The 27,030-nt window shown below is 45.4% G+C and overlaps 1 protein-coding gene across 6 annotated transcripts in view; it reads right to left on the bottom strand.

The window, feature by feature from the left end:
* APBA2 (amyloid beta precursor protein binding family A member 2) overlaps window positions 1–27,030 on the bottom strand; it is a 1,066,227-nt gene that overhangs the window by 420,901 nt on the left and 618,296 nt on the right. For all 6 annotated transcript variants that reach the window (XM_069624922.1, XM_069624924.1, XM_069624925.1 and 3 more), the window contains one exon: window positions 20,176–21,179. In XM_069624922.1, the coding sequence (XP_069481023.1) occupies window positions 20,176–21,141 (966 nt within the window). In that variant the 5' untranslated portion in view covers window positions 21,142–21,179. The remainder of the gene's footprint in view (window positions 1–20,175; window positions 21,180–27,030) is intronic.

Genomic DNA, 27,030 nt, shown 5'->3' with positions numbered 1-27,030 from the left:
AAATATCCCAGCTGCTTAGAACTGTACTGCAGCACACTCTTCCCATTTCTCGCAGGATTTGTTTGCTCATAGGGAGCAGGGAAGCATGCAAACCTGACTCAGCAAAGCACGCACTCAGATAATGCTATTGTCTGGAATGTTTCATTGTGATACTCTTGATCAGGAACAGATTTTTAGGCCTGAAATTTTGCAGGAACTTCGCAGCTTTTGAAAGAAACCATTGGCGAGTCTAAGAGGGGAGATTTTCTGGCGTGGACAACAGAGAAACAAAGCCTGCTCTGTCTTAGAAAAGAGCACAATGAGGTCCACAAAGGAACAATAGTGCCCTTCCCACTGACAAAAGGAATGTCACAATCATTTGATAACAAGTTGACTTAGAGGATGGATGGCGAGAAGGTCAGGGGAGTGTCCCTCTGGGTCCCTTGTACTGCCAATAGGTGAGTAACTCCCCTGGGGCATTAATACCCAGATAAAGTGTCTTCAGCGTCCAAATCGTCTATATCCAGAAGAAAAATGGTTTGGCAGAAGAAAGTTAGGTGAGGAATTAAATGCTTGGCCCAAATTGGTGAACATACAACAACCCTCTTGTCATTAATGGCTATATAGCTATGCAGCAAATAGTAAAGAAGATCGAGGCGCTAACCATCCCACTACCTCTGTAATCCTGGATGATGCACCTGATAATATTTCTTTCTCGTACACTTACTCGTACAACTTAACCGAACCCCTTTAACGAAGAACCCAATAATGGCCGCAAAGTAGCACATTAGAAGTTCGATCATTGTTCCAGGCCATTATCATAATAATCTTCAATTGTGAAGGGGAGCTGCTCTTATATTTGACATCTTTCAAAACACATCCTTAACTTATCTGGTTGTCCGTTTACCACTGCGGCTGTAACACCATAACGCCATTGGGCGAATTATGCACTTTATAAGATTAGGAATGCTTCCTGGGCTAGACTGCAAGAGACGCATATACGCCTGCCCGCGCCGCATACAAACAGGCGCCGCGCAGGCAGCCGGTTGCCCAACTTGGGCAAGGTTATGCATTTGATCGGATGCCATATTGGAAATCGACCGTGAGTGTCGTACAGCCCCTGAGCTGGTAGACACGGAGACACCCACACACCCCTCCTGATTAGAATATAGAAATGTAGTGCCTCAATTCAAGATAGGAATGCAAACTAACCAACCCACTAACAATTTCACCCTCTCCATACACCTCTCAATTTCCAACAAAACACAGTCACAACGTAGCAATCCGCACAAACTTCACAACAATGCCACAACAAAGCAGACAACGTCTTCCGACAGTATAACACCCAAGCCCAGCCGACGGAATCCCAGGATGAGGTTGCCAACAGCACATCACTGCTCTCTTGCACTTCTCCAGCTCATCCCCACTATCCCCCCCAACCTCCCTTTCTTTCAGAACCGCCAGAGAGCCAGGGGACCACTGCGGTGGTGATAGTGCGCGGTACAAATATCCTTTAGCATTAACATTAACTTAAGTATAAATAAGATAAGACACAGCAGTACTTTAGGATCCGAGGGCCCACAGGACCTTCTGGATGATGAAAATGGAAGTTTCATTTTCTTCTTCTCCAAACCTATTTGAGAGTGGTTCAGACATCTCTTCTGCGTACCAAAGATGATTTCACGCGGTCTAGGCATACACTGCGGCTCCCCCCTTCTGATGTTCTGCTATTTTCCTAGATAGGTCTGAGGTGTCAGTATAACGCAGAGGAACTAGCTGCATATTAGTCATATCATCCTCTGCTGCTTTGAGAGTCTGCAAGTCTCAAGCATCTTCTGTCATTATCACGGCAATCACTTTGTACTAGTGAATTGTGGCACTTCATGGGAAGGAAGGACAGCTATGTTTACGGCTTGAACTATGCCTATTTCTAACACCACTAATCTTCCCCAATCTCCCTTTACAGGCATCAACAAAGTGCTCTGTGAATTCCTGGATGATTTTAGATAAATTAGTCAAAACCAACTCAAACAGGGTCCTTTCCTCTAGAATGATCAGTATCCAGGCCGTGGAACCAGGATCTACCCGAGAGTTTTTTGTCTGTGACCAATTTCATTGATTTCTTTTTTTTAAACCCATATCACTGCATATTAATGTGGGGGGGGGGCGACCCGTCTGCAGCCCACCACCTTAATTATAACCCCAACCCATCCCCCATCTATTTTTCGGGCGAAATACAGTAAAACCAATTAGATTAAATCAGCCATGAAAACAAAGCTGCACATTAAACGATGGAACGGTACGCTACCATATCAGTCTAACAGAGACAATCCGGCTAGTTGCTGTATAATCTGTACACAGCAATAAAAACAAGTGTCTGGTGACAATTCTCTGCATGGAATAAACCTCGTTTTGTCCGGTGTATGACTCTGTGAGTGAGTATCCGAGGAATGACAGGGTGATCAGACCTTAGGCCGGCCTAAAGGTGTATAGATGCTGGACGCCATCTTGCATAGTTTACTGCCTCTGGTGTGTATGCTCTGACCCCCAGCACACAACTCATCTCTGGGGCTGCCTGCTGCTTCGTGTGTGCCTCTGTCTCTCCAGTGTGTGCTTTTTTACGGCAGAAATACTACGGTGAACTTGGGGAATCGTGAGCTCGTTCTTTTTGATGCCAGTTGATTGACAGCTTGAGACATTGTATATGTGGCTGGTTTTAAATGGGTTGGCCTTGCCTGGACAGCTAGGGTTAGGATATTTTCTTTCTCTAAATGGAAAAGGGGATACCACAGCTTCCCATGAAACTTTGTACTGTCTTCTTCATTCAAAGCTGTTGAATGCACTCTGGTAATCCCATAGCTCTAGTTGCAGGGCAAAAAGGTTTACTGAGGGGCCTACTCTAGGTATGAGCAGGGGCAGCCCTGGCCGTAGCCTTTTAACACAAACATAAACTGTAGTGGAGGCGTGGGCAATCATGCCTGTAGATCTGCTCGCATGTTGCGTTCGCTGTTCATATTTTGTGTCTTCACATTTTGTAGCGATTTGACTCTGTAAAATATGGACTCCCAGCCTATCGGGCAATAAATGTGTGTTTGCCACAAATAGTCCTCCGGGTTTTTCCATATCATTTTTTAAGTGCAGTTGAAAATGAGAGTTAGAGGCAGGTGAGAGTGAAGTGACTCATTAGCTAAAGTAATGAAGTCTGAATAGAAGCTAACATGAGTCGTTCTTCTTTTTCTATGCACCTTTAGACAGGCGGCACGTCAGCGCAGCCGGGGTAGAGTCCCCCCCACAATCCTCCTGTCCTGTGGTTTTGATCCTGTCCCCATCGGAGCACAGCTGTCTAACTAGTGGGAACATGACTCTCTCTCCTCACTCTGGTATTAATGTCGAGTGTGTTGCACCACGTGTTTATTAGGTCTCGCTGCAGGGCACTCTTCTGTTTGGGCTTTTAAAGGGGCCGTAACCCTGGGACCGCCCAGCTGTGGTTGATCTATTAATCTTGTGACAGAAACCACCCAAAAAAAGGCGGCCTCGTCACAGAGTCCATTTGTGAAATGTCCACAAAATGCATCTGAACAGATCGGGAAGTAGTGACGTAAGATGGGAAGAAAGAGAAAATAAAATGGGTGAGATATTCGAAAGGTTAAGACTGCTTTTACTTTAGCGTCTCCAGGGGGGCTTCCTGTGCCTTTCCATTCACTGCCACTATCCAGGCACTCGTTTACCATTATCCAATAAGCTGCAGCTAATGCCATCTTTCACCCGTCCCAAATAATGTCGCTCTATGAAAGCACATTCAAGAATTTATATATATGTGTATAGTCTTTACAAGTTGATGGACTTCACAAGACCTAGTGTTACCTGGTCATTTGAAGAAAGAAAGAAGGAAAAAAGGAAAGAAGGAAAGAAAGAAAGAAAGAAAGAAAGAGGGAAGGAAGGAAGGAAGGAAGGAAGGAAGGAAGGAAGGAAGGAAGGAAGGAAGGAAGGAAGGAAGGAAGGAAGGAAGGAAGGAAGGAAGGAAGGAAGGAAGGAAGGAAGGAAGGAAGGAAGGAAGGAAGGAAGGAAGGAAGGAAGGAAGGAAGGAAGGAAGGAAGGAAGGAAGGAAGGAAGGAAGGAAGGAAGGAAGGAAGGAAGGAAGGAAGGAAGGAAGGAAGGAAGGAAGGAAGGAAGGAGAGAAAGAAAGAAAGGAGAGAAAGAAAGAAAGAAAGAAAGAAAGAAAGAAAGAAAGAAAGAAAGAAAGAAAGAAAGAAAGAAAGAAAGAAAGAAAGAATCTTTTATAACACGCTACATGTCGGACTCCAGTCTGTAAGCAATGGACCCGGCATTGAACCCGTGCTGCTCAGCACTCTCTTTTTTCCAAGATGAGCACGCTGCCCTTGAGATATTAAGGAGGTAGGGGAGGAGGCAGGCAGGGAGGAAAGAAGGATGGGAGGAAGGGAAGAAGGAAGGGAGAAGGACGCAAGGAAGGGAGAAGAAAGGAAGGAAGGAAGTAAGGTAGGCAGGGAAGGAGGAAGGAAGGGAGGGAAGGAGGAAGGGTCAAGGATGGTAAGATCGGAAGAACAAAGAGAAGAAGCGAGGAGGAAGGAAAGAAGGATGGAAGGAAAGGGGGGGAGGAAAGGAGGGGAGGAAGAATGGAAGAATGGAAGGAAGGAGGAAGGGAGTAAGGGAAGAAGGAAGGAGGTGGGAGGAAGGAAGGAAGGAAGGAAGAAAGAAAGAAAGAAAGAAAGAAAGAAAGAAAGAAAGAAAGAAAGAAAGAAAGAAAGAAAGAAAGAAAGAAAGAAAGAAAGAAAGAAAGAAAGAAAGAAAGAAAGAAAGAAAGAAAGAAAGAAAGACATTTATATTTCGAATAGCCTGGATGAGTTGATGAGTTATGCATCTTTGAGCTCATTCGTTTTGCACATACACCAATGCATTGCTTCAGGGAGATTTGTGTATCACTGCATACACATTGCATAGTGTATTGCAGTGGTGCTAATTATCCAGCTTTGCACTTCAAAGGGGCGCACATTCTGGCGCATGCCCACTGGAATTACCAGGGAGAAAAATAACATTTAATTAAGTCTGCCATGGTTAATAATTTAATTAAAATATGAACGACTCCATATTATTCTGTGGAAAACTTTGATTCTGAAGATGAATAACACCCGCAGGGAGGATATGTAAACGAGGCTAATCTGTTTTGAATATAGATTGCCATTTCATTACAAGCCAAGGAGGTTTAAACCAGGGCACCTGGCAAGAAAATCACATGTTAGTGGAGTGAAGAATCGCATCCAGCTTCCCTGCTCGCTGTGACTCTTCTTGCTAGTTCACAAAGAAAGAAAACTGGGGGATGCCGGGAAACTGCCATTTCAACCAAACAGAGCGATGCGTACGAAATGGTCTTATTTCGATACACATGGCATGGTATGAACTGCAAGTGGTTTATATACAAGTGTTTTATATAAATTGAAGAAAAGGCTATTCGGTCATGAAAATAATGAGGAGTCAGTGGTAAGAGAGAGGTGCCCAGTTCCTCAATCTACTACTCACTGATGAGGCCCACCAACTCTGAAACATGCCTGTGGTTTCTTGACCGAGCACGGGGGGATTCAGCCGACCGGTTTTGGCCGGACTGTACTCTTGCGGGACGGACCAAGACTGATTTGCATATGCTTGACCTCCTTGTGACACGGCACCTACAGGCTTCAAAGACAATGGAATGGAAGCTCCCAGATCAATGCCAGTGGTCATGATGAATTGAATTCCCTCAATTCGGGACGTGTTGGTGTTTGCGGTGGGAGTTGGGTCTCGTTTTGCTAACCATGTGGCTTGCTCTTCCGCTGCCTTTAATTCTAGAGGTAATATGGAAGGCATTGCATGATCAGGAAACGGATGTCCCTTTGAGATATTGCATAGTACATTGTGCATGCAGCGACCAATCAGACTCTACTCTAATCATTACACGATGCTGTGATCACATCACATTGTGTTGGCCATAGAGCTTTCCTTGTGCCAGGACTTCTCTAGTGGTGGTGGGGTGGGGGGGCCCTCTGCAATATTCATTAGGTCATGAAATAAGTTTGTGGAAGGACCCCATTTATCGCTGGTGGGTAATTAGTCTGTATACGTTACCAAGGTGCATATACGCTGGGCAGATCACAATACTGGGTGGGGGGGTGGCAGGGGCATACAGAGGGTATTGAAAAGGCAAAATTAGCACCCCAACAGCGTTCGTTCCCTCTCCCCATCTCCCCCGGGGCACGAGGGAATCATTTGTTTCGATAGGACGGCAGCTCGTTAGGATTTCGACCCAAAATAACAATTCTGCCCTGTAATTATTACCATTTTTTTCGCAGACACACCGGGGGAAATCTCATGGATGAGACTTGATGTGTATTCTTATCTTCTGTGCATAATATGATGAATACGTTTGAATAGGTTCCACCAAGAATTACAAAAAGCATTCAAGACACATTTCCAAAAGGATACCACATACACTGTCCCTCGTGGCTGCACCACAGATGAGTTATGTATCCATTCCTAGGCTGTATTTGGATAAGGAAGAGCCCAATTACCGACCATATGCTTGTGTTGCCCGAATAATGTGCATGAGGGTGTGGTTCCTGGCCTTGCTGGCATAGAGCCGCGCAGCATAGATACAGGTGAACGTTGCCACGGTGTCGAATGCGGAACCCTCCTGGTTAACATGAGGTAGGAGTTTATATTTGGTTAAAGTAATCATTTCTCCTAAAATAGGTAATTTACTTGAAAGTAGTGATTGCAATTGATATCGAGCATGATTGGTAGTTGTGAGGTATGTGGTTAACAGTTTCTAGTCTAAAAAGGAGGAGACCGTTGCCAGGTGCTTGGAGTGTTTTGCGATTTCAGTTCCTCTGGATTTCTTGGGATACGTCATTAGGCACAGTGGTGGCAGCGCAATCTTATGGCATTGAGGTTTGAGGTGGTAAATCGGGCACTAACCTAGGGTTTGTGACACATCCCTTCCTCTGCCACTTTGGGTGCTAGTGACCCAGGCAGTTTTATTGCCTCCCTTGCCCAACTCACAGGTTCCATGTCTTAAAATCGCGTCATAAATGGCCATGTATACAAAATATTGCGGCAAAAATGTTGTGGTTTTGCCGCCACAATCATGTAAAGGATGCGGGGACACCCCTGCAATCCCCGTACACAATATACCATTTAAGGGGAGCAGGGGACACCTCTACAACCCCTGCTCCCCTTAAATGGTATAATGGGGGTACACCTTTACCGCGTCAACCACAGCATTTTTTTATGGGATTTTTTTTACTGGCAACATTTTTTGCAGCAATTTTATTACCTGATACAGTTTCACATGCGAGATTTGGATTATCCCAAGCACCTCTAGAGATAAGCAGTGTACCAGGCACTTTTGCTCCCTAAAAACAGGCAAAAACTCTCAACATCAAAAAAATAGGGAGATTAAATACTCCCAACTGAAAAAATTGGAAATAACAGACAGAGATGTGTTACAATGAGGATAGCACAGGGGCAACATGCTGCTCTTGGAAGCTAGACCACTTCAAATCCTGGATCTGCACTTAGAAACCGAACTCAGGTGTTAAGTGTGTAGTAAAAAAACAATTATTTGTATTTGTTTATTTATAACGCACACCATCGGGGCCCAGGGGCATCAGGGCACAGCATGAAGCAAAATATACATACATATACATACCTTATATACATACATAGTTATGTACAAGATTAGTGAAACAACAATAGAAATATACATACATTGCAGAGAAGCAGTTAGCAAGGTGATGCATAGCGACCTAAAATATAATGCGAGCAGAGATCATTAGGAAGGAGGCAACCGGCTGACGGACTGTGGCGTGAAGCACAATGGAGGAATGCCTCAGTTCTGATCGAAAAGCCAAGATTTCGTTTTCAACTTGAAGGTGTTAAAAGAGTCTTCTGATCTAATGGTGACAGGGAGAGAATTCCACAGCTTAGAGGCAAGGACAGGGAAGCTCGTGCCCCCCGCTTTTTGGAGTTTGAACCTAGGAATCGTAAGGCTGTGGATCTGTGCCATTCTTTGCGGTCGGGTGGAGGAGTGGAAGGAGAGCCTGTTGCAGAGGTAGTGAGGGGCCTTGTTGGCCAAGCATTTGTGCGTGAGGGCAAGAGTTTTCAGTGCGATTCTCTGCTTGACCGGTAGCCAATGCACGTTGATTCTGGAGTCCGAAATGTGGTGGTTTCTAGGAATGTTTAGCGCTGCTCTAATAGCATTGTTCTGGGTGATTTGTAGTTTATTCAGATTCCCATGGCTAGTCCCTAAGTAGAGGGCACTACAATAGTCAATTTTAGACATAATAAGCGTTCTGGCTAGGGTGACGCTGTTCATGGTAATCAGAAACGGTCTACAAGCTGCAATAAGTTTACACGTGTAGGCAGAGACTGATCTGTCTGCATTTGTTTGTCGAGACAAGGATAGAGTGGCATCAAGGTAAACACCAAAAGTTTTTGTGTCTTTGGAGACTTTGATGGTATTGCCATCTATAGTAAATGACTGGTAGGATGGCTCTAGTTTGCTCAAATGCTGTGGGGAACCCAAGATGAGGAGCTCAGTCTTGTCGTCGTTAAGGCATAGTTCGTGTTGGGCCATCCATGCCTGGATAACCAGGTAAACGTCGCTCAGAGCCTTGGCGTCAGCTAAATAGTCGCCAGTGATGGGGATGAGAATCTGGGTGTCGTCAGCATAGTTGATATACGAGACACCCAGATAATCAAGAAAATCAAAGAGCGGTTTTGTGAAAACATTATAGAGAGTAGGTGACACGCAAGAACCTTGGGGGACGCCGCAGTGAATTGGGGCGGGGTCAGCAGCTGCAGAGGGTGAGAAGACCCTCATGAACCTGTTACTCAGAAAGGATTTGATCCATGCTGTGGCTGATTCTGAGAAGTGGGCAGCGGATTGAAGGTGCCGGCATAGGATTTGGTGGTTGACCAAATCAAAAGCCGCAGAGAGGTCTAGGAGAAGTAGCATTGCCAGTTTCCCGTTGTCTTTAATAATCTCAATTTGGGTTTTTAGGTCTATCAGGGCTGTTTCGGTGCCATGTCTAGGGCTGAATCCAGATTGTCGTTGACCAAGGAGATTATTAGATTCCAAATAGTCTTGGATCTGAAGATATGCCACGCGGTCTAGGATCTTGAGCAAGAATGGGACGGTGGTTATGGGTCTGAAGTTAGTGGGAATGCTTGGGTCCAGGGAAGGTTTTTTAAGCAATGGTATCTCCCACACGTCCTTGAAGTTGTCAGGCATGGTGCCTGTTTTAAAAGAGGAGTTAATGAAGGCCATGATGAAGAGGGCCAAGTCATGGGCAGATTCCTTAATGATAGGAGCGGGGCACGGGTCGCCTTGGCAGTTTGAAGGTTTGATTCTCTTGATAATGTCTTCTACCTCCTCAATAGAAAGCGGGGAGAAGGCAAAAGGTTTAGTATTGGGAGAATCTAGGGGGGTGTCCCTTACAATGGTGGGTGGACGGTTGTTCAGCTTCAGGCTGTCTTGTTTGTCTTTGATTTTAGATTGTAGAGTCGAGATTTTATTCAGTAGAGCGGATTGGATGTTAGCACACCATTTACTGTCTTTAATGCAAGTGTCATTAGGGGTGGCTGGGGATTCGAGTTATTTTAAGATCTTGAAGAGTTCTTTTGTGTTGGAGTCTGCTTGCAAGATGTGGTTATTCAGGGACTCCTTCTTGGCAGTGATAACGGCCTCTTTGTAGGAGAAGGATGCAAGGATAAAACCATCTTTGTGCTCATCAGAGGGGTAGCTTTTCCAACGATTTTCGGCGCAGCGTTTAGCTTTGCGGAGCACTCTTAACTGAGGTGTAAACCATGAGTTGAGATGTGCACGAGGTTTAGCCTTCCTGAGTTTGATAGGGGCGATGGAATTAATAGCCGTGAGCATGCTATGATTGTATGTGTCTGCTAAAGATGTAGGGTCAGTGCAGGTGAGTGTAGCCGCATTGAGAGATGAGAGAACTAATGGGAGAAGTTTCTCCTTTGTTATATCTGTTTTATTTCTGGTGGGGAGGGCTGGAGCTAACACGGTCGGGGCACGCGGGGCTGCTTCCATATTGAAGGTGATGATGTGGTGGTCGGACCATATGCAGGGGGTATTGGCGAGGACCTTGATATTACAGTTGGAGCCGGCTAGCCAGTCAAGGGTCCTGCCTTTAGTATGAGTGGGTTCTTGAATGTGCATGGTGAAACCGAAGTCGGTTAGAACGTTCTCTAAATCAGAAGCAGCGGAGTCTTGAGGGTCGCCAAATCCCAGATTGAGGTCACCTAGGATGATAATTTGCGAGTTAGTTTTACTTTTGTCGAGGAGAAGGGTGGAACTTTCACCAACAAAGGAGTGTGTAGGACGCGGGGGTCTGTAGATAAGGTCAAGTGTGGTGGTTTGGTTGGGCGTTAGCGGTAGTTTAACTGTGAGTTTGGAATTGGACGACACTCTTAGGCCGAGGGAGCTTTTATGAATGAAGGCCACTCCACCACCTCTAGATTGGGCAGTGGTGCGATCACATTGCGTGATGCCGTAGTCTGGCGGTAAGGCCAGGGCCAGTGAGGGTCCGGATGCCACATGTAGCCAAGTTTCAGATATGTACAAAAAGTCAAGTTCTAGGGTTGTGATGATGTCTGCGATGCCTAGTGTGTGAGCTGGAAGAGATCTGGCGTTAATGAGGGCACCCTTGATCTGTGGAGGTTTGACTACTGTGGTAGAGGATTTCAACGTAGAGGTAGGTTAGGGTGAGTGAGGTATGTGTAGTGTGCTTGGGGTTATTGCTGCGGGTGTGTGAAATGCGGAATCTTGAGCCTAGTCTCTTGTTTCTCAGCAGAAGGGAGCAAGGTTGGTTAGGGGTGGGTTTCCTTGCAAAGTGATCCAGCCAAAGGGCAAGGTCATTGAGGTGTTGGTTGGAATAGTTACTACTATAGTAATGTTCAGTAGTAGTGGTCACGGGGCAGCCCATTGTGGGGCCAGGACTGGTCAGTAGTTGGAGTTAGGGGCTAGGATAGGTAGCACTAACCGGCAGCTGACGCAGCTGTGGGGGGGTAGGGAGAGCGCGCACGGGAGAGGTGTGGGTATTATCACCGGAAGTAGCTGATCTAGGGTGGCTACCTGTAAGGCCATGCAAAAGTGGAGGATATGGAAAGTCCTAAAGTGCATGATGGTGGTGTAAGACACCTGGAAATCCAAAATAGGGCACAACGACCTGATACAGGAAAGTACATTCCTGAAGATAGATTCTAGGTGGGCTCAGAAGCACTAGAAATGCAACAATGAACACAGGTAATGGGCCACCTAAATTCGAAATAAGCATTGCAAGGTGAAAAGCACGATAATGCGACAATTAACACAGGTAATGGGCCACCGAAATTCTAAATAAACATTGCAAGGTGAAAATCACTGTAAATGCACCAGTTAGACAGATAATGGGTCAACTAAATTTGCAGGCAGAAAGCAAGGTAGGTGTGGCAGTGTGCACAGTCAAAGTCAATTATAAATTAAATCTAACATTACTGCCTGGCCTGGAAAGGAAATTAAAAATGCATCTTTTGATCTCTTTAAGTTACCAGGTGCAAGGAAATAATGGATTAGCAAATGAAACCTGTTACAGAGTTTAAATGAATCTTGAGTTGTCTGAAAAAATGAATGCAGTAAAAACACCTATTTCAAAAACGTATCTGGATCCCTGGTCCCGATCATGGAGAAATTGGAACTGAAACCCACCCAGCTCTGGGGTCAGAGTAACCCACCAGCTGGTCTCTAGCTAGAGGCAATTCAGGACCTCTTTAGATGGGGAAGAGGAACCATCACACTTTGGTCTCGGGCCCCCATTATGACTGAGCTTGACTGATGCCTGCACCTCTCCTGCACCCATCAGACATCACATCTGGACGGTCCCAGGGAACATTCCAGGATCTGAAAGGCAAAGGGTAATGTGAATGGGGCAGACTTGAATCAGGGTGCGATGGTCGGTTTCGAGGTCAAGGTAAGCTGCGGCATGGCCGCATGCGTAAGGCTCTGGCAGTCGCTTCGGCGCCAGCTTCTAGATTTGCTGCCTTTACCTGATGGTTACGGTGTTACGTCAGGGTTACATGGATCAGCGGAGGAAAGTGTCTCGGAGACTACCATGCGTTTCTGGGTCTTCTGCCAGCAGGGGATCAGACGTCGCCATTCATAGCTAAAGCCGGTGTTACCGGAAAGGGATTAGAAGAGCTCAGGAAGACATCCAGCTCTTAAATCTACAGGCGGTTCCCTGCTCGTATTTGTATCTGCCCCATACCTAAATCGGGTGTGAAAGTCCTTGTATCTGCTGGTAGGAGACGTAATTGACTAGGGAGTCTTTTGCAATCTCACGCTGTTCTAAGTACTTTGTTGTTCATTTCACAAATTTAATTAGAATTAAATCTTCTTCGACAGTATCTCTGCTTGCCAAGTAGGTTACAATATGTGGAATGTTGTTGTTGGTTTTAAACCTTCCTGTGAGATGAAAAAGAAAGGGTGAAATTGGAATGAATTTTCAATAACTAAACGTTCTGGGCCCCTTAAACAGCCGAGTGTCTGGTACATCTGCTAGCTTCAAGCAATGTCACTCTATAATGCACCCTTTCACACACATGACCCCTATCCCGCCCCCACATGGCCCCTTCGTACTTCTCAAACAGTTTGTTGTGAAAAGTCACAATTTGTGATATGGATTGTGGGCAGCTTGTCACAGTGCAACCATGCAGGGAACCTATTCTGCAGCGTTTTCGCCTTGTTCTGCAAAGTAACCAAATGCGGTATTTTCATAACGGCATTTCTTTATTTTCTATTTTATTTCACGTGCACTGAAAAACAAAGCAAGACGCGTTCTTACACAAACCCAACAACACACTGGATCAGGGGAGTTCACCCTAGAAGCACGGTACACCTTGAAACTTCCATGATTCATAAACCCACTCCATTGAAAAGATAAAAGAAAATGGCAGTTCTTCCGGTTGTGGTCATTCCGGGTAAGGCAGATGTGCACCCGCCCATCTGATCATGGTCGTTTCATCGCATTGGCTGAAACAGTCCTCTTGCCCCATTTTTTGCAGGACTTTATTTGGAAGATGGCCCTTCTTGTGGTGCATTAAATTAAAGATGAATTTAGTGGTGGTGGTAGGACTGGGGAGGTATCTTGGAGCGTATAAATTGGGGGGTATGGCGGGCATCCCACCCCCCCCTTAAAAAAAATGCGGCTAAAACACCAGCATGATCAGATGTCCGTGATCCTGCAGATGTCAGGTAGGGTGCGTGAAGGCAAGCAGGATGTGTGAAGGCAAGTAGGGTGTGTGAAGGCAAGTGGGGTGCGTGAAGACAAGCAGGGTTCATGAAGGAAAGTAGGGTGCGTGAACGCAAGCAGGGTGCGTGAAGGCAAGTAGGGTGCGTGAAGGCAAGTTGGGTGAGTGAAGGCAAGTGGGGTGTGTGGAGACAAGTAGGGTGCATGAAGGCAAGTTGGGTGAGTGAAGGCAAGTAGGGTGCGTGAAGGCAAGTAGGGTGAGTGAAGGCAAGAAGGGTGCGTGAAGGCAAGCAGGGTCCGTGAAGGCAAGTGGGTGCGGGAAGGCAAGGTGGGTGCGTGAAAGCAAGCAGGGTGGCTGAAGGCAAGTAGGGTGTGTGAAGGCAAGTAGGGTGCGTGAAGGCAGGCAGGGTGCGTGAAGGCAAGGAGGGTTCATGGAGGCAAGTAGAATGTGTGATGGCAAATAGGGTGCATGTAGGGAAGCAGGGTGCATGAAGGCAAGTAGTGTGCGTGAAGGCAAGTAGGGTGCGTGAAGGCAACGATACCTAGGCACTGGAATGGCTTGAAAGAAGCTTGGATTTCCTTTGCTCACATTTCTCTAACATTGTAAGTTTGGAAAACATTTCTGAATAAAGATGGTTTCGTTTGTGTGCATGGATTCAATGTACAATTTACCACTTGAAGGGAAGGCGCATTATCCCGTGTTGTTCCTCTTTCCATATAGTTTAATCTGAGAAGCATGTTTAAGACAGCTAACCAGCCAAATCATAAAAAAAAACTGTCTTGCCATTTGTCACCTGGCAAACCTATGAAACCATGGCTCTGCTGCTGGCCAGCAAGAGTGAACAATTGAGTTACTGAGGAACTCAACGGATTTGAGGCACACAATTTCTTAAGCTCTGGCACGTAGTTTCTATGGTGGAGATTGGCTGATGGGAAGATAATATAATGACAGAGCTAGAGGGAGAGATAGTGGGGTGAATGGCCTTGAGGAGCGCCCCTCTGTGCCATACCACCAAGATCCTGCACCCTCAATTACACGGGTCGTCAACATTTGGCTCTCCAGATGCATTGGACTACAACCCCCATCAACCATAGCCAGCATAGTCCATGGTGGGGGACCATGGACATCGCAGTCCAAAACATCTGGAGAGCCACAGAACCCTGCTCTATAAGGTCTGTATGGGCAGGCTTTCTTCCAGAAAGGGGTTCCTTGGAGAGGGATACAGAACATTGTGTCTTGCATATTAATGGTGAGCCCAGAGAAACGAATACGTGTAACTTCACTGTAACCATGCATTGTGGCAGGTAAACAAATATTCTCCCATTGTTAATATCCTGCATCAAAGAAGATCCAAGTCTGTGATAGTTTTATTGCCCTGTCAGGGGGAGTGAGTCCCGGACTGCGGGAAGTACAAACCCCCTGTCGTGTCCTTATTCTTTGTAAATGAATTGGCAAAGTGTGTTTTGGAACCTGTCAAGGATATGCCTCCTGGCAAAGGTCTGTTTCTGGGGAGGAGAGGACATGTAGATGTCAGGGCATGGTTAAAACACACGTCGACTCCGGAAAGCCCCACCTTCCTGCGTAATTATCAAGATCCCAGTAAACTGAAGCAGAGGGGGGCCCCCAAGAACAGGACACAACCTCTCAAGAACCATGGAACCTCAAAGTGCATTCATTACTTATTTGAGGCTCTGACAGTTTTGCCGAACAGAAAGGTGAATCCAGTTAGACTTCAGTACATTTTTTTGTAATGCTAAGTAACAAACTGGTGAATGTAACCCTTAAGATTGTGTGCAACATGAAACTTTATTGAACTGTATTACCAGCTCTGAGTGGACGGAGCTGCTTGTAACACCTAACTAGTAACGCCAGCGCGTTCAATGGAGTTCTGCACTTTTTCATACATAAGCCAGAAGGGAGCACAATAATTCCAGAGCATTTAGACAAATATCCCAAGAATTAATGAAATCCCTGATAGCAATTAAATATATTTATCTGGAATGTGGTTTGCAAGCTCCGTCACTGAAAGGGGAATATAGAACAAGTCGTTTGTGATTTGGGACTGAGGACAAACATTGAAAGCCTGTTTAGTTTCAACACAAAAAGGCTTTTCTCCAGCCATATGGAATCGCTGGATTCCTTAGGCATTCCAAATTAAAATATGGCATGATAACCCGTTGTGATTAGTGATCTGCCATAGTCAATAAAGTCATCAAAATCCATTCCTTAAGGAGCATGTTGAACTGCAACGAAACATCTGTGGTAGAAACCTGCTGAAATAGTTGATGGTGCTGCCAGTGCCTTAAGAAGCACTTACAAGGATATTGTTTCTCGCTGAATGCTCACCGCTATGCCGGTCTGCTCGATTGGCCCCGCCATACCTTCCATTTAAATAAATCCTAGGGTAGGAGACATATTTGGTTAATGTCGAACATATTCTCTTAAAATATTAACTATAAAACTGTGTGTAGGAATGCTACCTGTGACTACTGTGACGGCACAATAGACCTCAGAGCTGGGGGTAAATGGAGCCAAACCCGTGATTTGTCAAACCCTTAAATGCGGCAGTAGTAGCGTTACGGCCGCATTTGAGGGTTACAGCCAAACTCATGATGAGGCTGTTAATGTTTGTTAACCTGTTGGTGAACCTGTTTCCTTGAGAACAGTAAGAGAGTTTGAACCTGCTGTTCCCATATCCCAAAAAGAAAACACATTTGCTGCACCCAAGCATTTAACTAAAATGAAATTTTGCAATCAATTCAAAACCTCAAAGATACTCAATTGTACCGTTTCCCAAACCAGGAACCATTAGCATGTCACGGATAGTGTTCAACATTTTAAATTCTAATCAGTCCTAGAATAAGATAATTGTATATTCAATCAGCGATGGATTCTGAGAAAATTTCGTAAATTGCCTTGTTTGAAACTTTTTCAAAGAACTGTTTAATGAAACAACCAATGTCAATTTGTATCTATATTGGAGAGTCTTTTAGTCAATTACCTAGAGTAGCCATTCACATTGGTGGTTTTCCTATGTTCGGATGTCTGTGTGAAATGGAATGGAAACATTTCTGAGACAATAGCAGCCACTTTGTGGTTTCTCTTCTATAGATAAGCTGTGTGCATTCATGTGGAAATGTGTGGGTGACTTCCCCAGAATTGAAAGTTAGGGGAGCCGTTTTAATTTCTTGATTTATTATTTTTAATGAAACAGCATATTTAGATTAGAAATAGTCTATTTATTTCCTGGATTTTAAGATGGGATTGCAGTGATGAGGGTTTTGGATCAGGGATGTTTTGCCATAAAAGGACTCACTAGGAAAGTAAATATTTTCCAATGATAGAAGTCTATACAGAGTGCTTAGAAATGTTATCATTCCAGCATGAAGCACTATGTATAAACCTCTTTTTAAAACACTATTACTAATATAAGGGTGGGGCTATTACCAAAAAACATCAAGAGAATGTTTGATACTTAGACTCTGCCCTGTCATTGCTTAGCCATCCCTATCAAGGAGAATTCCTGGCCACACTTGACATAACGTCTTTAGTGAACACTACTCAGCATGCAGTCTAAAAGTGAGTGCAGTGTTTCCTCCTATTCAGGTAGACCATTCGCTAATGTCATATGTATGGGGTTTGGGAACGTTAGCTGCCATTTTGCTGGGTTTTAAATAGCAAAGGCTTTTCAGAAATATGATCAATTAAAATTCAGTAAATCTGAATTTTATGTAAGTGGTGCAAAACTGAAGACCTGGCTGGCTTTTTCTGTGAGTGGGCCTTGGCACACAGGCATAAGCCATTACACTACCGGGTCATTAGCAAACATTAACAGCCTCATCATGAGTTTGGCAGTAACCCTCAAATGCAGCGGTAACGCTATTACTGCCGCATTTAAGGGTTCGCAAATCACAGGTTTGGCTGCATTTACCCCCAGCTCTGAGGTCTATTGTGCCATCACAGTATTCACAGGTAGCATTCCTAGACACAGTTTTAAAGATAATATTTGAAGAGAATATGTTTGACATTAACCAAATATGTCTCCTACCCTAGGATTTATTTAAACGGAAGGTATGGCGGGGCCAATCGAGCAGACCCGCATATCGATGAGCATTCAGCGAGAAACAAAATCTTTGTAAGTGCTTCTTAAGGCACTTGTAGTGCCATCGCCTATTTCAGCAGGTTTCTACCACAGATGTTTTGTTGCAAGTCCCTGGAACATATGTTTAACTAACTTTACCCACACCCACAGAGTGTGCCAAGCATGCATAAAGTATCCCAAAGAAAGCTAGTGCTAATCTGACAAACACGCATAAAGGACCCCAAAGAAAGCTAGTGCTAATCTGACAAGCAGGCATAAAGTATCCCAAAGAAAGCTAGTGCTAATCTGACAAGCATGCATAAAGTATCCCAAAGAAAGATAGTGCTAATCTGACAAGCATGCATAAAGTACCCCAAAGAAAGCTAGTGCTAATCTGACAAGCATCCATAAAGGACCCCAAAGAAAGCTAGTGCTAATCTGACAAGCACGCATAAAGGACCCCAAAGAAAGCTAGTGCTAATCTGACAAGCACGCATAAAGGACCCCAAAGAAAGCTAGTGCTAATCTGACAAGTACGCATAAAGTATCCCAAAGAAAGCTAGTGCTAATCTGACAAGCACGCATAAAGGACCCCAAAGAAAGCTAGTGCTAATCTGACAAGCATCCATAAAGGACCCCAAAGAAAGCTAGTGCTAATCTGACAAGCACCCATAAAGGACCCCAAAGAAAGCTAGTGCCAATCTGACAAGCATGCATACAGGACCCCAAAGGAAGCTAGTGCTTATCTGACAAGCACGCATAAAGGACCCTAAAGAAAGCTAGTGCTAATCTGATAAGCAACCATAAAGGATCCCAAAGAAAGCTAGTGCTAATCTGACAAGCATCCATAAAGGACCCCAAAGAAAGCTAGTGCTAATCTGACAAGCATCCATAAAGGACCCGAAAGAAAGCTAGTGCTAATCTGACAAACACGCATAAAGGACCCCAAAGAAAGCTAGTGCTTATCTGACAAGCACTCATAAAGGATCCCAAATAAAACTAGTGCTAATCTGACAAGCAGGCATAAAGTATCCCAAAGAAAGCTAATGCTAATCTGACAAGCATGCATAAAGGATCCCAAAGAAAGCTAGTGCTAATCTGACAAGCATGGATAAAGGACCCCAAAGAAAGCTAGTGCTAATCTGGCAAGCACGCATACAGAACCCCAAAGAAAGCTAGTGCTAATCTGACAAGCATGCATAAAGGATCCCAAAGAAAGCTAGTGCTAATCTGACAAGCATGGATAAAGGACCCCAAAGAAAGCTAGTGCTAATCTGACAAGCATGCATAAAGGATCCCAAAGAAATCTAGTGCTAATCTGACAAGCACGCATGAAGGATCCCAAAGAAAGCTAGTGCTAATCTGACAAGCACGCATGAAGGATCCCAAAGGAAGGTAGTGCTAATCTGACAAGCACACATAAAGTATCCCAAAGAAAGCTAGTGCTAATCTGACAAGCACGCATAAAGGATCCCAAAGAAAGCTAGAGCTAATCTGACAAGCATGCATAAAGGATCCCAAAGGAAGGTAGTGCTAATCTGGCCAGCACACATAAAGGATCCCAAAGGAAGGTAGTGCTAATCTGACAAGCACGCATAAAGGACCCCAAAGGAAGCTAGTGCTAATCTGACAAGCACGCATAAAAGATCCCAAAGAAAGCTAGAGCTAATCTGATAAGCATGCATAAAGGATCCCAAAGTAAGCTAGTGCTAATCTGACAAGCACGCATAAAGGATCCCAAAGGAAGGTAGTGCTAATCTGACAAGCATGCATAAAGGACCCTAAAGAAAACTAGTGCTAATCTGACAAGCACGCATAAAGGATCCCAAAGAAATCTAGAGCTAATCTGACAAGCACGCATAAAGGATCCCAAAGGAAGGTAGTGCTAATCTGACAAGCACGCATAAAGGATCCCAAAGGAAGGTAGTGCTAATCTGACAAGCAGGCAACACATATCATTAATTCAAACACTTCTACATGTTTTGCCAAAATGCCAAATTAATGGCAATAGCACAATAGGTCTACAATGTATATTTGTATTTCATAAAGAAAAGTACACGTTCATGATGTGAAAGCTATCAAAAATAAATGCCTGCGGGGTTGGACTTTTCTCCGTTTGACTGATTGAAATAGTTTCTGGTAATCTTTTGTGAGGGTCTGCAAACGGCAGAACTCCAGATGAATTGTACTACACCACCCACAATCCCTCATCATTGTCTATGCTGTCTAGGGATGATGGGAGTTGTAGTCCAAACATATGAAGAACCAAAGGTCGCAGACCCCTCTGGTTCTGGATTAACGACTGGTAGAGCCCTGGGATTGCTCTTGCCATCCATTCCTCACCAGTCCTCACCAGTCTTATCTCATTGTATTCTCCCACTGCCACCTTGTCCCGCCTAGTTGGTCATCCTGTTTCTCATCCAATCGGTTTTCTGATCCTAGTGCTAGACACGCCGTCAGCTATTTCTTCTGCTCACTCCATTATGATTGGATGGGTATTGTTATCTATCCAGGTGCCCCACCTACAGTAGCAGCAATTCTTGTCTAGCCGACTTTTCGAAACTCCATGGCGTTTATGATGGGTTTGCTTTCTGCCCTAATGGTGTTTGTGTCTGCGATGAAATTTCAGACCCTCTTTGGGATAGCGCTCTACCACTTTCACGCTCTGAAAAACTTGTGTACGAGTGCGATAGAAATAAAATATCAATATCAATATCAATACCACTCTATGACACCCGATTCACACTTTATAACACTGCACAAACAAAGCAGTAACATCACACATGCAAAGTACAGGATCCTGAGCAATCGTTCCACTGTACCTGTTCATGTGACCATTTCTGCCTGTCCTCGGATGCTCTGGTCTTTGTCTTGAAGGCCCTCTGGCTCTCCCCAATGTGTTTTGGAGCTGGTGGAATGTTCAATGATTTTGGCCGGCCCTCGTGTCGGCCGGCGCAGTGCACTGGCTCCTCCTCCTCCTTGTGGCAGGGCTCCTGGTATTCCTTCTCCTCAGCCTCCGTCGCTGTGTGCGCGGGGCTGGTTTCCGCCGTGCTGCTGATGCTGCTCATGCTCATGCTCATCTTGATCTCGGCCACGATCTGGTCAATGTCTTCTTCCTGCTCCTCCAGCTCGCCGTCCGCTTTCCGGGAACGATACGGAGAAGTCCCCAGAGGGTTACCATTGCTTTCTGGAAGGTAGTAATCCTGATATCCTTCTTCGGCTTCACAGTATTGGGCTGCCTCTTCTTCATCTTCGATGGGCAAGGAGGACACCTCGTCCTCCAGACCTTGCATCTCGTTCTCTTTGAACTCTTGCTCCTCGGCTGATTCTGTGGTATCCTGGTGCTGTATTTTAGATTCAGTCCATTCCTCCTCCACGGCTTCCTGGCACTCATCAGTCTCAACGGTGCGTGGCTCCGGAGTAATGTACTCCTCGCCATTGCAGTCCATTCCTTCCAGATAGCTGTCATCTTCTGGACAGTACCTGATGTAATACGTGATGCCTTCCTCTTCTTCGGGAAGACCTTCATCATAGTCCTCGTCTTCGGACGTGTTATTCACGTAATCCGAGATGGAGTCTGCGTCCCCACTATTATCAATGCAGTCCTGATCCGCTTGGGTGGGGCTAGCTTGTCTGCTATCGGGCAACTCTGTGGCATTTACAGTGAGTTTGTGGATCGGCGGCTCGGTTTCTTCGAGTTGAGGCTCTTTGCGGGGAGAGATGGGACATGGTCGCGGCCCGTGATCCAGCATGCTGCTAGAACTGTTGCGAAGTTTCCCACTTGCCATTGCAAACTCCTTACATGACCATCATTTCAAAGGAATCCCTGCAGGAACAAGAGAGGGAGATTCAGAAAAGTGCCAACACAAGCATCTTAGACAGGCATTATTCTACGCCACTGACTACAGAAAAGATTGAGTTCGAATTGTTATTCTCAGTGTACTCTAAGCCCAGTATATTCTCAATGTACTCTAAACTCAGTATGCCAAGTTCTCCTTGTTATTCTCTGCGTATGCTAAGCCCAGTATGACACGTTCTCCTTGTTATTCTCTGTGTACTCTAAGCCCAGTATGACATGTTCTCGTTGTTATTCTCTGTGTATGCTAAGCCCAGTATGACAAGTTCTCGTTGTTATTCTTGGTGTACTCAAAGCCCAGTATGACAAGTTCTCAGTGTTATTCTTGGTGTACTCAAAGCCCAGTATGACAAGTTCTCCTTGTTATTCACCGTGTACTCTAAACCCAGTATATTCTCAATGTACTCTAAGCCCAGTATGACAAGTTCTCCTTGCTATTCTCTGTGTACTCTAAGCCCAGTATGACAAGTTCTCCGTGTTATTCTTGGTGTACTCTAAGCCCAGTATGACAAGTACTCCTTGTTATTCTCTGTGTACTCTAAGCCCAGTATGACAAGTTCTCATTGTTATTCTTGGTGTACTCAAAGCCCAGTATGACAAGTTCTCCTTGTTATTCACCGTGTACTCTAAACCCAGTATATTCTCAATGTACTCTAAGCTCAGTATGCCAAGTTCTCCTTGTTATTCTCTGTGTATGCTAAGCCCAGTATGACAAGTTCTCCTTGCTATTCTCTGTGTACTCTAAGCCCAGTATGACAAGTTCTCCGTGTTATTCTTGGTGTACTCTAAGCCCAGTATGACAAGTTCTCCTTGTTATTCTCTGTGTACTCTAAGCCCAGTATGACAAGTTCTCCTTGTTATTCTCTGTGTATGCTTCGCCCAGTATATTCTCAATGTACTCTAAGCTCAGTATGACAAGTTCTCGTTGTTATTCTCTGTGTATGCTAAGCCCAGTATGACAAGTTCTCCTTGTTATTCTCTGTGTACTCTAAGCCCAGCATGACAAGTTCTCGTTGTTATTCTCTGTGTACTCTAAGCCCAGTATGACAAGTTCTCCGTGTTATTCTCTGTGTACTCTAAGCCCAGTATGACAAGTTCTCCTTGTTATTCTCAGTGTACGCTAAAACCAGTATGACAGGATCTCGATATTCTCAATGTACGCTAAAACCAGTATGACAAAATCTCGTTGTTATTTTCTAAGCCCAGTATGATAAATTCTCATTATTCTCGGCGTGCTCTAAGCCCAGTATGACAAGTTCTCCTTGTTATTCTCAGTGTACTCTAAACCCAGTATGACAAGTTCTCCTTGTTATTCTCAGTGTACTCTAAGCCCAGTATAACAAGTTCTCTGTTATTCTCTGTGTGCTCTAAGCCCAGTATGACAAGTTCTCGTTGTTATTCTCCGTGTGCTCTAAGCCCAGTATGACAAGTTCTCGTTGTTATTCTTGGTGTACTCAAAGCCCAGTATGACAAATTCTCCTTATTATTCTCTGTGTACTCTAAGCCCAGTATGACAAGTTCTCCTTGTTATTCTCTGTGTACTCTAAGCCCAGTATGACAAGTTCTCCTTGTTATTCTCCATGTACTTTAAGCCCAGTATGACAAGTTCTCATTATTCTCAGCGTGCTCTAAGCCCAGTATGACAAGTTCTCCTTGTTATTCTCAGTGCACTCTAAGCCCAGTATGACACGTTCTCGTTGTTATTCTTCATGTGCTCTAAGCCCAGTATGACAAGTTCTCGTTGTTATTCTTGGTGTACTCTAAGCCCAGTATGACAAATTCTCGTTGTTATTCTCTGTGTACTCTAAGCCCAGTATGACAAGTTCTCATTGTTACTCTCTGTGTGCTCTAAGCCCAGTATCACAAGTTCTCGTTGCTATTCTCAGTGTGCTCTAAGCCCAGTATAAGTTCTCATTGTTATTCTCAGTGTACGCTAAAAGCAGTATGACAAGATCTCGTTGTTATTCTCAGTGTACTCTAAGCCCAATATGACAAGTTCTCTGTTATTCTTGGTGTACTCTAAACCCAGTATGACAAGTTCTCGTTGTTATTCTCAGTGCACGCTAAAACCAGTATGACAAGATCTCGTTGTTATTCTCAGTGTACTCTAAGCCCAGTATGACAAGTTCTCGTTGCTATTCTCAGTGTACTCTAAGCCCAGTATGACAAGTTCTCGTTGTTATTCTCAGTGTACTCTAAGCCCAATATGACAAGTTCTCTGTTATTCTTGGTTTACTCTAAACCCAGTATGACAAGTTCTCATTGTTATTCTCCATGTGCTCTAAGCCCAGTATGACAAGTTCTCGTTGTTATTCTCAGTGCACGCTAAATCCAGTCTGACAAGATCTTGTTGTTATTCTCAGTGTACTCTAAGCCCAGTATGACAAGTTCTCGTTGTTATTCTCAGTGTGCTCTAAGCCCTGTATGACAAGTTCTCGTTGCTATTCTCCGTGTGCTCTAAGCCAAGTATGACAAGTTCTCATTGTTATTCTCAGTGTACTCTAAGCCCAGTATGACAACTTCTCGTTGTTATTCTCAGTGTGCTCTAAGCCCTCTATGACAAGTTCTCGTTGTTATTCTCAGTGCACGCTAAAACCAGTATGACAAGATCTCGTTGTTATTCTCAGTGTGCTCTAAGCCCAGTATGACAAGTTCTCGTTGTTATTCTCAGTGAGCTCTAAGCCCAGTATGACAAGTTCTCGTTGTTATTCTCAGTTTACTCTTTCTTGAATACTTGACTATCTTTCTCGGGCCCTCAGCTTTTTTTGAAATTGTTCATTGTAATTTTACATTGAAAGGCATGCATCTGTGTTGGCTCCATGGGGAATGAGCTCAGCTCACAGAACATGCATGGTGAATGGCTGTTCATCATGTGACTATTATTAGGGACATTGTTAGCCTCAGCTGGCTGATTAAATATTCCCAACATCAGCAGCTGAGTCACAAACCCTGCTTCTAATAACCATACAATGCTTTTTTAAAATCTCTGTTCCATCCAGCATGGCATCATCAATGTTACCTTTCAATCCCAATTAATTTAGCTGTGAACTTTGTACAAAAAACAGTGTACCCCTAACAATGCATGCACCCCTGGGCCAAAAGGTGGGACTGTATCAATCTGAATTTGAATGGAGACATACATGGTATTGTGGAACATATGTATGATGACATGTAATGCTTGATAACTGTTGTTTGCAGCAAGATGAAAATATTGTACCAAGAACTGGTGTCAGTGTACCAGCCATGCCCATACGGAGGGCATCAACATTCATGTAAACATGCGTGTTATAACTGATGTAAAAACGATCCTATAGAGTGAAGGCTTTACACCCATTAATGGCTGCGAAAAGTTTGAACAGCATTCATGCCTCGGCGTTCACCTCTAGGAGCAGAAGCAGTTGCTCTGCTCATCTCTTGCTTGCAAGCGTCACACTTAATAACAGAGCTTAAGTATGATTTATAACTGAGCCCCTCCTCCTATGCTCCGCCCCAGTTGCTTAAAATGTAGAAACCCCACACACAGATCCAAATGCAGTTGGGTGTGGCGATGTTTTAGCCCCGCTGAGTGACATGTTCACACATCACATATCATGTTTTCGGTGTTCTGTCCCCTAGCAAACTCTCCATTCAGTCTGTAATACTTCCGGTGACTTCTCTTGCACTATTTCCATCCCAGCTAGTACCACACTCACCAATGAGATGAAGGGCCAGAGAGAGGAAGCGGGACCAATGAGATGAAGGGCCAGAGAGAGGAAGCGGGACCAATGAGATGAAGGGCCAGAGAGAGGAAGCGGGACCAATGAGATGAAGGGCCAGAGAGAGGAAGCGGCACCAATGGGATGAAGAGCCAGAGAGAGGAAGCGGGACCAATGGGATGAAGGGCCAGAGAGAGGAAGCGGGACCAATAGGATGAAGGGCCAGAGAGAGGATGCGGGTGCAAGTCTGGGAGTAGCCACACTCACCAATGAGATGAAGGGCCAGAGAGAGGAAGCGGGACCAATGGGATGAAGGGCCAGAGAGAGGAAGCGGGACCAATGGGATGAAGGGCCAGAGAGAGGAAGCGGGACCAATGGGATGAAGGGCCAGATAGAGGAAGCGGGACCAATGAGATGAAGGGCCAGAGAGAGGAAGCGGGACCAATGAGATGAAGGGCCAGAGAGAGGAAGCGGGACCAATGGGATGAAGAGCCAGAGAGAGGAAGCGGGACCAATGAGATGAAGGGCCAGAGAGAGGAAGCGGGAACAACGGGATGAAGGGCCAGAGAGAGGAAGCGGGACCAATGGGATGAAGGGCCAGAGAGAGGAAGCGGGACCAATGGGATGAAGGGCCAGAGAGAGGAAGCGGGAACAATGGGAGGAAGGGCCAGAGAGAGGAAGTGGGACCAATGGGAGGAAGGGCCAGAGAGAGGAAGCGGGACCAATGGGATGAAGGGCCAGAGAGAGGAAGCGGGACCAATGAGATGAAGGGCCAGAGAGAGGAAGCGGGACCAATGAGATGAAGGGCCAGAGAGAGGAAGCGGGACCAATGAGATGAAGGGCCAGAGAGAGGAAGCGGGTGTAACTCACCAATGAGATGAAGGGCCAGAGAGAGGAAGCGGGACCAATGAGATGAATGGCTAGAGAGAGGACGCGGGTGTTAGTCTGGGAGTAGCCACATTCACCAATGAAATGAAGGGCCAGAGAGAGGAAGCGGGACCAATGAGATGAATGGCCAGGGAGAAGAAGCGGGACCAATGAGATGAAGGGCCTGAGAGAGAAAGCGGGTGTAAGTCTGGGAGTAGCCACACTCACCAATGAGATGAAGGGCCAGAGAGAGGAAGCGGGACCAATGAGATGAAGGGCCAGAGAGAGGAAGCGGGTGTAAGTCTGGGAGTAGCCACACTTACCAATGAGATGAAGGGCCAGAGAGAGGAAGCAGGTGTAAGTCTGGGAGTAGCCACACTCACCAATGAGATGAAGGGCCAGAGAGAGGAAGCGGGTGTAAGTCTGGGAGTAGCCACACTCACCAATGAGATGAAGGGCCAGAGAGAGGAAGCGGGACCAATGAGATGAAGGGCCAGAGAGAGAAAGCGGGTGTAAGTCTAGGAGTAGCCACACTCACCAATGAGATGAAGGGCCAGAGAGAGGAAGCAGGTGCAGGTCTGGGAGTACCCACACTCACGAATGAGATGAAGGGCCAGAGAGAGGAAGCGGGTGTAAGTTTGGGAGTAGCCACACTCACCAATGAGATGAAGGGCCAGAGAGAGGAAGCGGGTGTAAGTCTGGGCGTACCCACACTCACCAATGAGATGAAGGGCCAGAAGAGGAAGCGGGTGTAAGTCTGGACGTAGCCAGACTCACCAATGAGATGAAGGGCCAGAGAGAGGAAGCGGGTGTAAGTATGGGAGTAGCCACACTCACCAATGAGATGAAGGGCCAGAGAGAGGAAGCGGGTGTAAGTCTGGGAGTAGCCACACTCACCAATGAGATGAAGGGCTAGAGAGAGGAAAAGGGGGTAAGGGCCAGAGAGAGGAAGCAGGTGTAATTCTGGGAGTAGCCACACCCAACAATGGGAGGAAGGGCAAGAGAGAGGAAAAGGGGATAAGGGCCAGAGAGAGGAAGCGGGTGTAAGTCTGGGAGTAGCCACACTCACCAATGAGATGAAGGACCAGAGAGAGGAAGCAGGTGTTAGTCTGGGAGTAGCCACACTCACCAATGAGATGAAGGGCCAGAGAGAGGAAGCAACTGTAAGTCTGGGAGAAGCCACACTAACCAATGAGATGAAGGGCAAGAGAGAGGAGCCACACTCACCAATGAGATGAAGGGCCAGAGAGAGGAAGCGG

The sequence above is a fragment of the Ambystoma mexicanum genome, chromosome 11 (genome assembly GCF_040938575.1).
Source record: "Ambystoma mexicanum isolate Mex_15411 chromosome 11, UKY_AmexF1_1, whole genome shotgun sequence".
Lineage (NCBI taxonomy): Eukaryota > Metazoa > Chordata > Amphibia > Caudata > Ambystomatidae > Ambystoma > Ambystoma mexicanum.
This window is presented reverse-complemented; position numbering and strand designations above follow the sequence as displayed.